The sequence below is a fragment of the Thalassophryne amazonica genome, chromosome 19 (genome assembly GCF_902500255.1).
Source record: "Thalassophryne amazonica chromosome 19, fThaAma1.1, whole genome shotgun sequence".
Classification (NCBI taxonomy): domain Eukaryota; kingdom Metazoa; phylum Chordata; class Actinopteri; order Batrachoidiformes; family Batrachoididae; genus Thalassophryne; species Thalassophryne amazonica.
The window spans coordinates 53,573,435-53,591,634 of record NC_047121.1 but is presented as its reverse complement, the minus strand read 5'-3'; the positions used below and the strand labels follow the sequence as shown (position 1 = coordinate 53,591,634).

At 40.4% G+C, this 18,200-nt stretch overlaps 1 protein-coding gene across 1 annotated transcript in view; it reads left to right on the top strand.

Moving 5' to 3' along the window:
- Positions 1-18,200, top strand: part of ralgapa2 (Ral GTPase activating protein catalytic subunit alpha 2) — a 175,037-nt gene that overhangs the window by 20,120 nt on the left and 136,717 nt on the right. The window contains 3 exon segments of the mRNA XM_034195116.1: positions 15,982-16,038; positions 16,041-16,091; positions 17,252-17,296. Coding sequence (XP_034051007.1) covers positions 15,982-16,038; positions 16,041-16,091; positions 17,252-17,296 — 153 coding nt within the window.

Below are 18,200 nucleotides of genomic sequence, written 5' to 3'. Positions count from 1 at the left end.
GACTGTCTAATAGTCTAATAACTGTTTGCACCAATTGACTCTAGCTTTAGTAAGTAAGTAAAGTTTATTTGTATAGCACCTTTTAAGATACATATCTTGGTTTGTCTTACAAACTGTTGTTGCTTATTGGAGGGTATTGTAATTTTAGGTTTCTAAAAGTAAGTGTTTTTAAATTGTAATCTTCTGGTGTTGAAATTTGTTAAAACAATTAAATATGGTATTGAACTTGCTGTTTGGTGTAATGAATTAATACTTATTACATCACAACAAATTCCTGAAATACAAAGGCTTCAGACACTAATTTCATTAGTTTCTGTTTGGCTTTAATTGTGTTGCTGTATGCATCAGCTGTATGTAATCTGTGTCCATGTGGCCCTGCGGCCCTGCGACAGGCTGGATTCCTGTCCAGGGTGTACCCTGCCTTAAGCCCTATGACTGCTGGGATAGGCTCCAGCCCCCTGCGACCTGATCTTGTGCAAGCGGTTGTGTGGAGCGGAGTGGGTGTGTGTCCATGTGTACAACATAACTCAGAAATGGGTCAGCAGGTTTTCACCAAACTTGGTAGGTATATTCCTTTTTGGAGTACATTGACCAAACGGTCAAAGTCATAAAAAATTCAGACCAAAAGTACACATTTTCCAGGATATCTCTATGACCAATAGGGCTGGAGGCATCATGAACAGTTTATATCATCAGTAGTTTCCAGATTGGAACTTTTATTTATTTATTTCTATAAACCAGCTCAGAAGGACCTGTGACTTATAATCCAAAGCAGTTTACGTATATATGGAAAAAATACTGCATTATCATCTGTGGACTTTAAGCCAGATGTAGTTGGCATCCAGTTTAAAGCCCAGCAGCTCTGCCTGCGAAAAACATTCTTTGTTTTTGAGAATGAGTGAGTAAATTTAAGAAATCATGCTCTCAAACTGAAATACCATGCTATGGAATCAAAAGAGGGAATATAGCGTTAATACCACTCTGAAAAACACTTGCTTGGACTGTGCGACTGGCGGTACAGTGGCTTAGTGGTTAGCACATATTGCCTCACAACAAGAAGGTCGTGGGATTTCTTCCTACCTGGACCTTTCTGTGTGGAGTTTGCATGTTCTCCCCGTCTCTGTGTGGGCTTCCTCCAGGTGCTCTGATTTCCTCCCACAATCAAAAACATGCTTCTTTAGGAACTGCTCCTTTCTCTGTCCCTGAGCAAGGCAGCATCTGTACATCTAGAGTTGACCCCCGCTTGCTGGACTGTGACTGCACACTGCTCCTAGTGGCTGGATTGTATGCAACTGTAATTGGGATAGGTTAAACATAGTGGACAAATTTCATTGCATGTATGTACAATGACAATAACAGCAATATTATTATTATTATTATTGTCATTATTATTATTTCTGAGATAAAACAGTAACACCATGTCAGCTAAGGGAAGTCTGTTATCATTTACAACTATTTTTGCATCATAAATAAATAATTCACGGTGTTTTCAAATCAACAACAAAATGTGACTATCTGTTCTGCGGCCACAAGAAACATTTTACTCATGTTTTGTGCCTCAATACAACTACAGTAACATATATAATTAGCTTGTTAGTTTTGCTTCCTATCATAGTGTTTGTGTTTATAAGTAAATAAATGTCGAATTAGATTGCATGTTTACCTCTCCGATGATCATTTGTTCGGTGGCCACAAGAAGCAGTTAACTTGCATTTTGTGCTCCCTACATGGTGCGTGCATTACCAGTAAATACTAGCCAATTAAATTAATTTCACTTCTAATTGCATGACATGGTAGTACACATTTCAAAAATAAATAACATGTATGAAGTTTTTTTTTTTTTTAATCCTTCCTCATGGTGCTTTTTTGGACAGACGTGATTAATACTCCGATGCGACTTACAGTCCAGAAAATACAGTAATCAAATAGTACGAGTCACTTTATGATAATCTCCCTGAAGCACCAACCAATAAGTGATGTTCTGATTATCCAAAAGTACATTTTCCAGAACAGCCAGTTGGGCTGGAGGACCAGCAATTAATGAATCATTTGTGGTTATGCGGTATAAATGATGTCATGATGACATCATTAAAACTTGAAATGATGCCACCTTTATTTTGTGTATGCATAGGGTGTGCATCACCCCTCCCGTGCCTTTCATTTCAAGTCTGAGAGTATGTGCTGGTGTCACGTGTCCCCACATCCATCCACACTCAGGCAGACAACCGGTTCATCCCCATCTTTCATTTCACTTCGAATTATTCAGGGATTAATTGATTACTAATCAATTAGCTGTTGCCACAAAAACAAATCAGTTGTTAGTTGGGGTATTGGTCCCTTCAGCTGCTCCCTTGTTTTGCACTCGAGGTCGCCACAGCAAGTCCAAGGTGGATCTCGGATGTCCTTCCTGACATAACATCACATTACATGAGAAATGGTGGGGTTTGAACCGGGAACCTTCCACACTGAAACCAAGTGTACTAACCACTTGGCCACCACCCCTGCAAAATTATTAGTTATATAGTAAAAAAAAAAAAATGAAATTGAGCTACTTGCAAACTCTAATATTAAGATTTGATTAATTTGGTGTTACTGAATGCAAAAGTATGTAAATATATTTTCATTTTGTATATGTTTGGCGGCTTTTTGTTGTTGTCCATTCAGCTGCTCCCGTTTTTTTTTTTTTTTTTTTGGAGTTGCCAGATCCGCATTGGTAATTGGCACAAGTTTTATGCCGGATACCCTTACTGACACAACTCCAGTTTTACCTGGAGAAACACACACAGCCATTGGTGTTCCAAAGAGGTCTCCCATCCAAGTACTAACCAGATCCTGGTTTGCTTAGCTTCTGAGATCTGACGGGATCAGGCTGACACAGAGCAGAACAGCTGCGTTTGGCACCTTTTTGTAGGGTAAATTTATTTATTATTTGTAGGATAAGCACTTTCCTGCTTTTGTAAAATCTGCTGTCAGTTGCTATCAAGTATAACGTGGTCATTTTCGTTTTGTCGTGGTCGTCATTTGTGTGAGATTTATTTAAGGAGAGAAACCACCATCCATTAGCTTACAGACACGCTATGAGCCTTGTATCTCTTCATCTTGGTCCCGGCAGCCTCCAGACCGCCCTCTGCCCTGCTCCTTAAAGGCTCCTCTGTCTGATCTCAATCTACTGCCAAAGAAACTTTTTTTCCCCTTCCCCACTCTATCTCCACTCTGGCACGACTATTGTGCACCTGCAGTGTTAGCTCGCCCAGAGCTAATGCAAATGAGCACATGTCTGATCAAAGACCTGATTAGGCTGCTCCTGGAGTCTGACGTGGCATATTAAAGAATGTGCGTTCGGAGGTATAAATGACATACATTGTACGTTGCTCTTGGGGTTAAATGTTGTTTGACACCTTTTCAGCATCCACTGTCACTTCTTCTTGGATGTGTTGCGTACTGGTTTGGTTTGAGCATGGAGGTTTGCACAGACTCGTCTGTTTGCTTTTGATTGTGTAAATATACCATGTGCCGCAGCTGATGAGGTGACCTTCACCTGTTTGGCTAACGAGCCCTTTGTGCACACTGCTGTGTGAACTCTTTAGTGCTTGCTGTGCAAACCTAGTTTAAATCCACTTTATTGAAATAGTAAGCAATGGAGAGGCACATTGATTATTTAGTTAAAGATTAAAACTTGGGGGTGGGGATTTTCAATGCCACTGCAGGGGGCAGCGTTAAGTGGTGGTGGAAAAACTGAAAGTGCGACAAGAAACTGTTTTGTGTTGTTGGAGTCATTAAATCAGAGGTCTCAAACTCATTCCAGAAAGGGCTGGGAGGGTGCAGGCTTTCCTTGCAACCACCCACTCCAGCAGGTGATTTCACTGATTAACTGATTCCACCTGTTCAAAGTGATGTTAATCAGTGAAATCACCTGCTGGAGTGGGTGGTTGCAAAGAAAACCTGCACCTTCTTGACTCTTTCTGGAACGAGTTTGAGACCTCTGCATTAAATGGGACTCTATGCTGCAAGGACAAACATACTTAAAATAGCAAGATTAATTCAGACTACAAGATGGCATATGGGCAGTAGTCCTTCACAAGCAAAATAGAATAAAGACTATCTCACTCTTTAGTTTCCTCTCATGTTTACAAGAGTCTGGTGCTTTTTGTGTCTTTATGAAAAAAAAAGTCTGTTTGAGCAAATTGTTGCACATTCAGTTTGAGGGCGAGCACGTAACCTTGCAGCACACACTGATGGAACTGTCACAGGTAAGACATGGAAGAGATGAGAAAAACATAGTGAAAACTCATTTTTGCTTTTTACGATGTGTTGGGGTCATGAAAATAATTTATTTCAGTGTGGGCTTTGAATAAACTTTAGTCAACAAATTAATTTAATTAAATAATTTAATTAAATAGCTTTCTTCAAAAAGGGGGTGGGCTGATGCTCGGTCCTGGGCACTCCACTGCACAGACATGGTATATTGTGCATAGTGTACAATATGTATGAACATTTGTTTGGGATATTTTTCCTGAGAGCATCTGTTGTAAGGGTGGTGAGCAGAAACAGCAGTGTGTAAATAATGTATTAGTTGTATTTATTTACACCTTTTAAGGTAACTACTTTTTTCCAGTTTGGAAGGGCCTTTGACTTTTAATCAGGTGCAACTTATATATCTATAAATCATAACCATTTATGTAGGACTTTCCAGGAATCAAAACATGAAATAAACTCCAATAATGAAAGAATAAATAGCAATAATAATAATAATAATAATAAAAACTCTACAACAATGCACAAAAGTCCCAAATTAAAGAGCTCATAATACATAGTACAGTGACTTATACTCTGGAAAATGCAGTACTACTTTGAAATTATATATTGTCCCAAAAATATTGTCAACTTTAAGACGGTTTTATGCCCTGGTAAAATAATCACATCCTTTTAAAGGGCAAAGAACTACTAAGTCTCAAGAATGTTCAGATATAGGAATTTAAAATTAAATTATTAAATTAAATTAAATTGTGGTTGTCCATTCAGGACCCAAGGCGGTTCCGGAGTGTGTGGATGTAGTGAAATGGGACACCACAGTGTATTCCCAGACCTGAGCTGACCTGACAGAGTGACACAAAATGTGTCTCATCCTAGACATCACTGTTTATTCAGCTGCACACAGATCTTATTAATGCGATGAAAAAGGCTACTGTTCATTCTGTTATCATGTAGGTAGAATATTGCTGACATATAATTGAGCTCAGCAAAAATGGTGGAGATCACGTCCATATACTGTACAATAACTAATTACAGTGATTATTGTGATGCGCTGACATTTACTGTGACATTACTACGTGATCCAATAAGTACTCCTCATTATAGTGTTATTTTCCCTCAGCACATTATCACATTATCCCACAGCTGGTTCTCCACATTATTGTGTTCCAGCTGGCTTCCTGACATCAGGGTGTGAACATCTGGTGCTCCGTGACACTTCACAGGAAGCGCTTCACAATGGAAAACTCTCATCCAACCCAAACATTAAGGCCGCTCCGGCTTGCCAAATAATTCCAGATCCCTGTTTCTTTAAGACACTGCTACTGCATATCCACAGTGTTTTCCTGTTATTTTTTATTTTTTCTCTTACCTCATGTAATGGTAAGATAATTACACGTATGATTACTCAGACAGGCTTCAAAGCATCAAAATATGTCTGTTTTCTTGTTGCAGCCTTTTATTCTTATGTTTCATCTGCACTGCCCATAGTTCCCACTTCATTAGTTATGACAGGATAATTGTGCATTAGGAAATTAAGACATCTTTGAAACAAAATACAGAGCCATTTAGTAATTGTATTTGGGGGCTCTTATTCCATTGCATGGAAAATGCACACTGTAAAACCCCAATTCCAATGAAGTTGGGACGTTGTATAAAATGTAAATAAAAACAGAATACAATGATTTGCAAATCCTCTTCAACCTATATTCAGTTGAATACACCACAAAGACATTATATTTAATGTTCAAACTGATAAACTTTATTGTTTTTGTGCAAATATTTGCTCATTTTGAAATGGATGCCTGCATCATGTTTCAAAAAAGTTGAGACAGGGCAACAAAAGACTGGGAAAGTTGATGAATGCTCAAAGAACACCTAATTGGAAACAGATGAGTGTCATGATTGGGTATAAAAGGAGCATCTCCAAAAGGTTCAGCCATTCACAAGCAAAGATGGGGTGAGGATCACCACTTTGTGAACAGCTGTGTGAAAAAAATAGTCCAACAGTTTATGAACAATGTTTCTTGACGTTCAATTGCAAGTAAGTTAGGGATTCCATCATCTACAGTCTATAATATAATCAGAAGATTCAGAAAATCTGGAGAGCTTTCTACACGTAAGCAGCAAGGCTAAAAACCAACATTGAATGCCCGTGACCTTCAATCCCTCAGGGGGTACTGCATTAAAAACTGACATCATTGTGTAACGGATCTTACCACGTGGGCTCAGGAACACACACACACACACATATTACACATATTACATCAGACATGCTTGAACCCTCGTGGGCATGCGAGAGTTTTTTCACGCCCGTCGGTTACGTCATTCGCCTGTGGGCAGTCTTTGAGTGAGGAGTGGCCCACCCTCTCGTCGTTTTTTTCATTGTTTAGGAATGGCTCAGAGACTGCTGCTTTGTTTGATCAAAATGTTTTCAACTGTAAGGCACAACTGAGTGGACACCATTCGATAAATTCAGCTGGTTTTCGGTAAAAAAATTTAACGACTGATGAGAGATTTTGGTCTGGTAGTGTCGCCGTAAGGACGGCCCACGGCGCCTGACGGCGATCTGCGCTTCGAGGCGTCAGCGTCTCGCCGTTTCAAGTTGAAAACTTCCACATTTTAGGCTCTTGTTGACCCAGGAAGTCGTCAGAGAACAGAGAACTTCGCAAATTCGCCGAGTCGTTTCCGTGACGACTCGGCGAATTTGCACGCACGTCTTTCATTAAAAAATGTCCTTAAACAGTGGAATGTCCGCATAAAGTCCTCATGCCGGCCTCTTCTGAATCTTCTCTGTTCTCTCACGAGGTCCTGGGTGAATTAAGCCTTAAATTAGGATGTTTTCAGGTCGAAACAGGCCGATGACGGCGTCTGGAAGCGCTGCAGGACGTCCCGCTCTGTGGGAAGTCCTTACACCGACAGAAACACCCCATAATCTCTCATCAGCCGTTAAACTTTTCACCGAAAACCAGCTTAATTTCTCGAATAGTATCCACTCGGATATTCCTCACAGATCAAGAAAAAAGTTTGATAAAGCAACGCGCGCCGTCTGGAGCAGCGTGTGAAACAAAGGAATTCAGCCGAGAGGGCGGGACCACATCTCACTCAAGGCCTGCCTACAGGGAAATTACGTCACCGACACGCGTGAAAAAACTCACGCATGCGCACGAGGGTTCAAGCATGATTGGTGGAATTGCACGTCATTCAAATCCATATAGTTAAAAAAAAATAATAAAAGGGTCGGTTTATTGTCTAATAGACCTTATATATATATATATATATATATATATATATATATATATATATACACTCAACAAAATATAAACGCAACACTATTGGTTTTGCTCCCATTTTGTATGAGATGAACTCAAAGATCTAAAACTTTTTCCACATACACAATATCACCATTTCCCTCAAATATTGTTCACAAACCAGTCTAAATCTGTGATAGTGAGCACTTCTCCTTTGCTGAGATAATCCGCCCCGGCCCGTGCTACGAGCATTCTGACAGTTAGTGTGACTCGGGGGTGTTGACTCATTTAAACTAACATATTCATCCTGCTGTAACCAGGTTTCTGTTAGGCAGAAAAATCAATATGTTGATCAATTATTATATCATTTACCAACAGGGACTTAGAAGAGAGAGACCTAATGTTTAATAGACCACATTTAACTGTTTTAGTCTGTGGTGCAGTTGAAGGTGCTATATTATTTTTTCTTTTTGAATTTTATGCTTAAATAGATTTTTGCTGGTTATTGGTAGTCTGGGAGCAGGCACCGTCTCTACGGGGATGGGGTAATGAGGGGATGGCAGGGGGAGAGAAGCTGCAGAGAGGTGTGTAAGACTACAACCTGCTTCCTGGTCCCAACCCTGGATAGTCACGGTTTGGAGGATTTAAGAAAATTGGCCAGATTTCTAGAAATGAGAGCTGCTCCATCCAAAGTGGGATGGATGCCGTCTTCCTAACAAGACCAGGTTTTCCCCAGAAGCTTTGCCAATTATCTATGAAGCCCACCTCATTTTTTGGACACACTCAGACAGCCAGCAATTCAAGGAGAACATGCGGCTAAACATGTCACTCCCGATCCGATTGGGGAGGGGCCCAGAGAAAACTACAGAGTCCGACATTGTTTTTGCAAAGTTACACACCGATTTAATGTTAATTTTAGTGACCTCCGATTGGCGTAACCGGGTGTCATTACTGCCGACGTGAATTACAATCTTACCAAATTTACGCTTAGCCTTAGCCAGCAGTTTCAAATTTCCTTCAATGTCGCCTGCTCTGGCCCCCGGAAGACAATTGACTATGGTTGCTGGTGTCGCTAACTTCACATTCTCAAAACAGAGTCGCCAATAACCAGAGTTTGATCCTCGGCGGGTGTGTCGTCGAGTGGGGAAAAACGGTTAGAGATGTGAACGGGTTGGCGGTGTACACTGGGCTTCTGTTTAGGGCTACGCTTCCTCCTCACAGTCACCCAGTCGGCCTGCTTTCCCGGCTGCTCGGGATCTGCCAGGGGGGAACTAAAGGCGGCTAAGCTACCTTGGTCCGCACCGACTACAGGGGCCTGGCTAGCTGTAGAATTTTCCACGGTGCGGAGCCGAGTCTCCAATTCGCCCAGCCTGGCCTCCAAAGCTACGAATAAGCTACACTTATTACAAGTACCATTACTGCTAAAGGAGGCCGAGGAATAACTAAACATTTCACACCCAGAGCAGAAAAGTGCGGGAGAGACAGGAGAAGCCGCCATGCTAAATCGGCTAAGAGCTAGTAGCTACGCTAAGCTAGCGGATTCCTAAAAACACGCAAAGTGAATAATGTGTAAATAATTTAGAGGTGATTCAGCAGAAGGAGTGCTTTAGTTAAGGCACGTAAAGATTACACTGGGAAACAAATCGTAATCTAGATAACTAGATCAATCTAACTGCGCAGATTAAACAGCTAACAGATACAGAAAAACACCGCTGTGCTCCGGAACAGGAAGTGATACAATACCGCAGTGAGAGCCAACCACCAGTAGAGGCAAGCAAGAGTATATGTATGTATGTATGATATGTATGTATGTATGTATATGTATGTATGATGTATGTATGTATGTATATGTATGTATGTATATGTATGTATATGTATGTATGTATGTATATGTATGTGTATGTATGTATGTATGTATATGTATGTGTATGTATGTATGTATGTATATGTATGTGTATGTATGTATGTATGTGTATGTATGTATATGTATGTATGTATGTATGTATGTATATGTATGTATGTATGTATGTATATGTATGTATGTATGTATGTATGTATGTATGTATATGTATGTATGTATGTATGTATATGTATGTGTATGTATGTATGTATATGTATGTATGTATATGTATGTATGTATGTATGTATGTATATGTATGTATATGTATGTGTATGTATGTATGTATGTGTATGTATGTATGTATATGTATGTATGTATATGTATGTATGTATGTATATGTATGTATGTATATGTATGTATGTATGTATGTATGTATGTATATGTATGTATATAGTGTGTATGTGTATATATATGTATGTGTGTATGTATGTGTGTATGTATGTATGTATGTGTATGTATGTGTGTATGTGTATATATGTATGTGTGTATGTATGTGTGTATGTGTATATATATGTATGTGTGTATGTATGTGTGTATGTATGTGTATGTGTATGTATGTGTGTATGTATGTATGTATGTGTATGTATGTGTGTATGTATGTATGTATGTGTATGTGTATGTATGTATGTGTGTATGTATGTGTGTATGTATGTATGTGTGTATGTATGTATGTGTATGTATGTATGTGTATGTATGTATGTGTGTATGTATGTATGTATGTATGTATGTGTATGTATATACACACAGCTCCCTTTTCATCACAACAGTACGGTAGAGCGAATGTAACACCGCCCCTGCTGCACTGATTCTCCAGCCAATCTCACGCTCCATCTTCCCTCACTCATGAACAAGACCCCGAGGTACTTGAACTCTTTCACTTGGGGCAAGACCACATTCCCTACCTGGAGTAAGCAATCCATCAGTTTCCTGGTGAGATCCATGGCCTCAGATTAAAGGTGCTGATCCTCATCCCAGCCACTTCACACTCAGCTGCAAACTGACCCAGTGAGTGTTGGAGGTCACAGGCCGATGAAGCCAACAGGACCACATCATCCGCAAAAAGCAGTGATGAGACAGGAGCCCACCAAACTGGAAACCCTCCTCCCCCCGACTGTGCCTCGATATCCTGTCCATGAATATCACGAACAGGATTGGTGACAAGGCGCAGCCCTGGAGGAGGCCAACCCCCACCGGAAACGAGTCCAATGTACTGCCGAGGACCTGATTTCTCAATTTTACCGTACATTAAAAAAAGTCCCCTTTTTAAGGTACTTTTAGTATATTTCTCATGAGTCGCATATCAAAATGTTCAGAATAATCTCAGCCTTCCAAATGTGAGACATATATTTGTCTCAGACACTGTACACTCACTGTCCACTTTATTAGGTACACCTGTTCAGTTTTTTTTTTTTTTTTTTTTTACCACAAACGTCTAATCTGCCAGTCGCATGGCAGCACCTCATTGCATTTTGGCATCTAGATGTGGTGAAGACAACGTTCTGAAGTTCCAGTCAAGCAACAGAATTAAGGTAGTTCTAAAGGTAAAAAGGGGTTTAACCTGGTACTAGCAAGGTATAACTAATAAAGTGGTGAATGTATAAAGATAATCTATTAATAGAAATATGATGAAAACTTGACCAGAACACAGAAAGTGTTATTAGAGCTCTCAGAGATGAGTGAAAACACATTAAAAATGCACAGATTTCCATAAATCCATCCATCCATTTACTACACCTGCTTACTCCAATGAAGGGTCACGGGTGGGCCGGAGCCTGTCCGGTTGTTAAGCTCTGACGTAATGCATCACGTGATAAATCTGTTGCCGGGTCCAAAGACCTCCAAGTTTACAATTAAAGTTTGATCCTTTTAGGGATTACAGTTTAAGTTTAGTTTGTGTTTGCCATTGTGCGCAAACCTCCGTCCCTCCCTTCTCCGCCTCCACCTCCGTTAATCGGATTCATCTGGTTCTATGGTCAGAACCACTTAATAAAACTTTTTTCTTTTGCTTTTACATATTTTATTATGCCCAGTTAAAATATACATGTCTGTTGGTTGATAAAAAAAATTATTATTACAATAAACAGGACTTTAAAGTGCAAACTTCACTTCTCCCCGAACGACATGAACAGGAAGCGGATCGTCAGCTGCAACTCCCATGGAAAATAATGGAGAAACAACTTGAGGGTCTGACATTTTACATAATAACAACGCAGTAACAACGTCTAAAAACCAGTTAATATATCCAGGAGAGTTTTTAGGCACAATATACAAAGAGTTTATGTTGCGTTGTTATGCTGTTGTCCGTGTGCTGCGGCTGTAAGTGCAGCCTGATGAGATCGTCTCAGTGCAGTTCTCAATGTTAATGACAGCGACCTTTTTTGTTTGGAGCCGGAAGTTGAAAATCACATGATGCGTTACGTCAACCGGATAACAACCGGATACCAGCAGTCATGGGGTGTGAGGCGGGGTACACCCTGGTCAGGACATGATTTCCATAAAATAAAAATGGTATGTTGCACAGTGATAGTTACTGAACAGCCAAGTGCATGTTGACCTCAACTAAAAATGTGTGCTTCTGGACTTGCTGGGTTTTGCATCTGAACACTTTGTATATCTGTCTCCATCTCTATCTGTCCAGCTTAAGTTTGACGTAGATTCGTAGATTCGTCACTGATCACGTGATAATGGAACGCTGTCTGCCACGACCTATTTCACCATTTTGGTTCTAAACAACAATCAACATTTTATTCTGGTGGCACTGACATACGTTATAAACCTCTAATTGTATTAAAATGTGACTGAAAACTGCTTTTAAGGCATTTTTGGGGTGGAGTTGATGCTTCTGTAAAGGATGTTATGAGCATTTAGTATATACATTAATTTTTGCATGTACAGATATACAAATAATGAATGTTTGAGTTTGAATATTCCAGCTTTCCCCAAATTAAATATTCGTTAATATTGAAAGAATGTAAAAACGTTATTTGTTTTATATAACGGCTGAAATAGATCCTTGTCATTTGATATTATATTAATTTATAAACAACAGAAAAGGGACTTACATTTAGGTGCGTCACTGCTGCTTTAACATAAACAGTCCAATACAAACTTTAAATCAGAGTCCAAAAATAATTATGACGATGCAGTCTGTGATGCCGTGCACTGACTTTGTGTAGTTCCAAAAAAAGAAAAGACTTTGTGTACTTCCTCACTCCAACTTACTGTGTAGTGGATTTGGATTGTTGTGGTGTGTGGTGTGTGTGTGGTAGTGTTAGAAGAATTAGCACCGTCAGTTAGCTCATTCACATTACCGTCTGTCAGCAAAACATATCCTGCCATGTTTCGCTAAGCGTCACCCCCACTAGTGTGTGCGTGGGCGGGGTTCGCAGCGTGCAATGGTACAAAATGTATGGAACGAAATTGCACGGTAAATGGAACAAATAATCCATGTCATGTGACATACAAAGCGCCAAGCAAATGCCAAGGATTCACTTAGCCGTAATATGTTTCCTGTACAGCACTGTGTTCTCACGTGTTCTGAGCACTTTGGCTCAGTGGGGGTCTGAGTGAGGGCCTGTCATCTCTGATGACTCAGAGTGATCATGATATTAAATCATTTGCACTGTGTTTGACTGAAGCTGGTCTGAGCTGTAGTTCTCTAGTAATGACAAACTGCTGGTAAAGCCCATATGGCAGCGTGTCTAAATGTGTGAATGTGTAACTGGCATGTGATAATGTTGCTGGTGACGGCTCTAAACTTTAGCTGCTTGCACTGCATTTAGCCTCACAGACCAACAGATCAGTTTTAACCGGACGATCCTTACTGCTGTTAACTGTCGGTGGTAATGGCGATCATGACTTTGATCTTGACGTATTCCCATCATTATTGATGCTGTACATGTCCGGGTGAAGATGCATCATTTGGCATCTGCATCATTTCAGCACTTCCCACATGAGGGCACTGGGCTTCTGGGAGTCTTCCAGTTACCGATGCGGGGTAACTGCGAGGAACTTAACAGAAGAGTGCTCCTTTGGGTTGTGGCCAGAATCTCCTCCTGGCCTACTATTTACCTGCTGCCATAGAGGTAATGGATGCTGCCTCACTGCTGGTAGTTGGTCTGTGAGCACAGTTCCATCAAAATTAATGGTCAGTAATCATGGACTTGGTGAAAATGTAGCATCGATCACAGAATGAACAACAAATTATTGGTATCATGAATCACGATAAACAGCTGACTGTTGGTTATGGCCAGTTTGGGAGAAATGCGAGTGGTGTGTGTGTTGCCACATCACCACATTACAAAGCCATTTAGACAGTGACATCCCAAAATATAAGATCCAGGATCCACCGCTGTATTTTAAGCAGATTATTTAATAATATGTTAAGAAATAATGCAACCAATTTTGCATAATGAAAATATCGTAATAAAGAAAAAAAATCCAATTTCACAGAAAAAAAATGCTTTTATGAAGTGAATTTAGATATATATATATATATATATATATATACACACTCAACAAAAATATAATGCAACACTTTTGGTTTTGCTCCCATTTTGTATGAGATGAACTCAGATCTAAAACTTTTTCCACATACACAATATTACCATTTCCCTCAAATATTGTTCACAACCAGTCTAATCTGTGATAGTGAGCACTTCTCCTTTGCGAGATAATCCATCCCACCTCACAGGTGTGCCATATCAGATGCTGATTAGACACCATGATTAGTGCACAGGTGTGCCTTAGACTGCCCACAATAAAAGGCCACTCTGAAGGTGCAGTTTTATCACACAGCACATGCCACAGATAGTCGCAAGATTGGAGGAGCGTGCAGTTGGCATGCTGCGCAGGAATGTCAACCAGAGCTGTGCTGGTGTATTGAATGTTCACATTCTCTACCATAAGCGTCTCCAAGGCGGTTCAGAGAATTTGGCAGTACATCCAACCAGCCTCACAACCGCAGACCACACGTGTAACCAACCAGCCCAGGCCTCCACATCCAGCATGTTCACCTCCAAGATCGTCTGAGACCAGCCACTTGGACAGCTGCTGAAACAATCGGTTTGCATAACCAAAGAATTTCTGCACCAAATGTCAGAAGCCATCTCAGGAAGCTCATCTGCATGCTCGTCGTCCTCATCGGGGTCTCGACCTGACTCCAGTTCGTCGTCGTAACCGACTTGAGTGGGTCAAATGCTCACATTCGTGGCGTTTGGCACGTTGGAGAGGTGTTTCCTTCACGGATGAATACTGGTTCACACTGTTCCAGGGCAGATGGCAGACAGCGGTGTGTGGCGTCGGTGGGTGAGCGGTTTTCTGATGTCAATGTTGTGGATCGAGTGGCCCAGGTGGCGGTAGGGTAGGTGTATGGGCGGCGTCTGTTATGGACGAAGAACAGGTGCATTTTATTGATGGCATTTTGAATGCACAGAGATACCGTGACGAGATCCTGAGGCCCATTGTTGTGCCATACATCCAAGAACATCACCTCATGTTGCAGCAGGATAATGCACGGCCCCATGTTGCAAGGATCTGTACACAATTCTTGGAAGCTGAAAATGTCCCAGTTCTTGCATGGCCGGCATACTCACCGGACATAGTCACCCATTGAGCATGTTTGGGATGCTCTGGACCGGCGTATACGACAGCGTGTACCAGTTCCTGCCAATATCCAGCAACTTCGCACAGCCATTGAAGAGGAGTGGACCAACATTCCACAGGCCACAATTACAACCTGAATCAACTCTATGCGAAGGAGATGTGTTGCACTGCATGAGGCAAATGGTGGTCACACCAGATACTGACTGGTATCCCCCCCCCAATAAAACAAAACTGCACCTTCAGAGTGGCCTTTTATTGTGGACGATCTAAGGCACACCTGTGCACTAATCATGGTGTCTAATCAGCATCTTGATATGGCACACCTGTGAGGTGGGATGGATTATCTCAGCAAAGGAGAAGTGCTCACTATCACAGATTTAGACTGGTTTGTGAACAATATTTGAGGGAAATGGTGATATTGTGTATGTGGAAAAAGTTTTAGATCTTTGAGTTCATCTCATACAAAATGGGGGCAAAACCAAAAGTGTTGCGTTTATATTTTGTTGAGAAATAGAAATAATATGTTACTGTTTCTATTGTCTATTCGACTGTAGGCTTCAGTCTCACAGAAGTCACATGGGAGACTTAAGCCCAGATTTGATCAGTTTTCACATGTATAGAAATCCTGGTGTGAAAGTGGGGATTTACTATAAATTTATCAAAGGTTGCCAATAACTGCCCAGCAGATATTTAATATCTGTTTTTTATTTCTCATTATATTATATTATTTGTTTTGTTGTTTCTGTTTAATAACTTTTAAAATTAAGAAAGTTTTAGTTTTTTTCATTCTACAAAATTTTTTTGTTTACATTTCTTTCTGAAGATATTCTGAATTATTTACTTGAAAATCAAGGGTACAAATAATATTGACATCAAAATATCTACTGTGAAGACGCTCAATAAACTGAAACTGCGCTGTTATTTAAAACAAATAGAAATTTCTAATTTCATTTCTGATGTTGTTTTGTGTTTCAGATTTCACGGAGAAGAACGAACTGAAGGCCTTCTTCGATAGCAACTCTTCTCAGATTTATTTATCTTCTATGAAAATTTTGTTACACTGGAAAGCAACTTAAAACAGAAAGGTGAGTTTACGCCCTTCCTCTGTCAGCCAAAGGGTATTGTCGTCTGTCTGTCCGTCTGTCCATGTGATAACACGTTGTCCATTGAATGGGTGGAATGGATGTTCATCATTTTGATGTTGGTGATACATGCTGCTAGAGAGTAGAGGCCTATTGAAGATTGGTCTGCTACTGCTGTAGTAGATGCCGTGTCACCCGATCAGGCTAATAAGAGAGGTTTATCATTTTTCTGTCAGTGATGGGTCTCGAGATGAACCAGAAGCCTATTAAAGATTGGTGACCTTCAGTTCTTTTTGCGAATAAAAGTCAACTTCTTCACTGAAAACATAAATACGGGATTACCTGAACAAGTAATGTGATGTCATTGTGATATGAGTGATGCATGTTGGAGAAGAGCCTGTTGTAAAAATGGTTTTCATATCATTTTTTTGTTGAGAAATGCAAGTCAGCTTATCCATATCTTCTGTAGTAGAGCAGCAAATGATTAAACTATGTAAATTAATTGCTGGTCTGTTGAAAAATCATTTAATAAGTTTATTTAATGTCCAAAGTCTCATATTTTGATCTTACTAAATGTGTTTTCCTATTTTCTTTGCCTAGTTTCTTACTCCTTGTCTGAGTAAACTGATATCTTTGGGTTGTGGACAATCCAGACATTTTGACACTGTACAAACTATAAAAGGTTAAAAAACAAACAACACATTTAATATCATGCAGACATGCCAGCATATCTGAGTAGGTGGAGATGTTATATTGCCACACTGGCCTGGGAACGACTCGGGATCCTCAGTCAGGGATGGTAATTGTGTCCCGGGAAAGGGAAGTTTGGGGTCCCCTGCTGGAGCTGTTACCCCCATGACCGGATCCTGGATAAGCGGTTGATGATGAGTGAGTGAGCAGAAATGTCTGAACACTGTTTTCTCCTATGTGGAAACAGGTGAGCTTAATTGGGCCTTTAGTCAACAGTGAATCAGTTTTTGCTGGTGTTGTGGGGATTAAAACTGCCCCAGTGGGAGGGTGGTCTCACCATTAGGAAAAAAAAAAAAAAAAAAAAATAGTGTCCAGAAAATGCCACATTTTTTTGTTGCATTATTAATGAAGCAATGCAGGATTCCTCCCGGTTATGGTTTAATAAATGTCTAAGAACCTTCCTTCTCTTTCAGGGAACAAATCTCAACGGGAGGAGCTGGACTCTATCCTCTTTTTTTGAAGTAAGTTATGTCTCTTTCTGAGCCAGTGTCTCCATCTGTGATTTTTACTGATAGCAGCTAACCTGTGCATCCCTGGGGTAGGATGCCGGTTTCCATGGTGCCATGTTGCAACAGGAGAATTCCTCGAATTTGTGTCAAATAGCCTAGAAATTGATTTTTTGTGTGTGTGAAAGAGTGAAACGTTTGAGTTCGGTCTTTTCCAGTGTGACACAGGAGAACTTCCAGTTCTTGGTTTGAAAGGCGTCTATGCAAATCTAAAGAGCTACGGCTTTGCTGTATGTGTGCATCGCATTGTTGGCTTCACAGCTCCACCCTCTGTTTATCTCAACACACGTATGTTACTCGCAGAGGTTGAAGTCCTTTTCCTAGTTTCCCGTCTGACTGCAGAAGCAGCTCCTGTTTTCAATACAAACAGGTTTTCTTGTCCACTTTCATTTGCACAGGGCAGAGCTGGAAAGGTGCCAGCCGAGTTAAAAATAAGCAACAAGAGACACTCTGTCCATCTTTTTAACATGTATGACTTGCCCTAGTTCTTCAGCTCACCTAAGACCCTTATCTGGTGTTATTCCAGCCAAGGCTGCAAAGAAGACAAAGGGCCAGATTTACGGACAGTGTACAGCACTGCACAGTCGCTTCTGATGTTTAAAAAAAAATACTGTCATATTTCTGCAGCTGGCCACATTTTTTATTTTAGCAGTTTCTCTTTCTGATACCAAAACCTTGTAGAAAGAATATTTCATTAAATCATAACTGCGTCAGTGATGCATTCATAACGCTGTGAAACTTCATATGTAGCTACATATCATGTCAGGAAAGCAAAACGTTATTGCCAGCACACTTTTAAAACTGTCATGGGCAGTATTTTGTAGACGCTCTCCTTTTGAATAGCTTTTGTAACTTT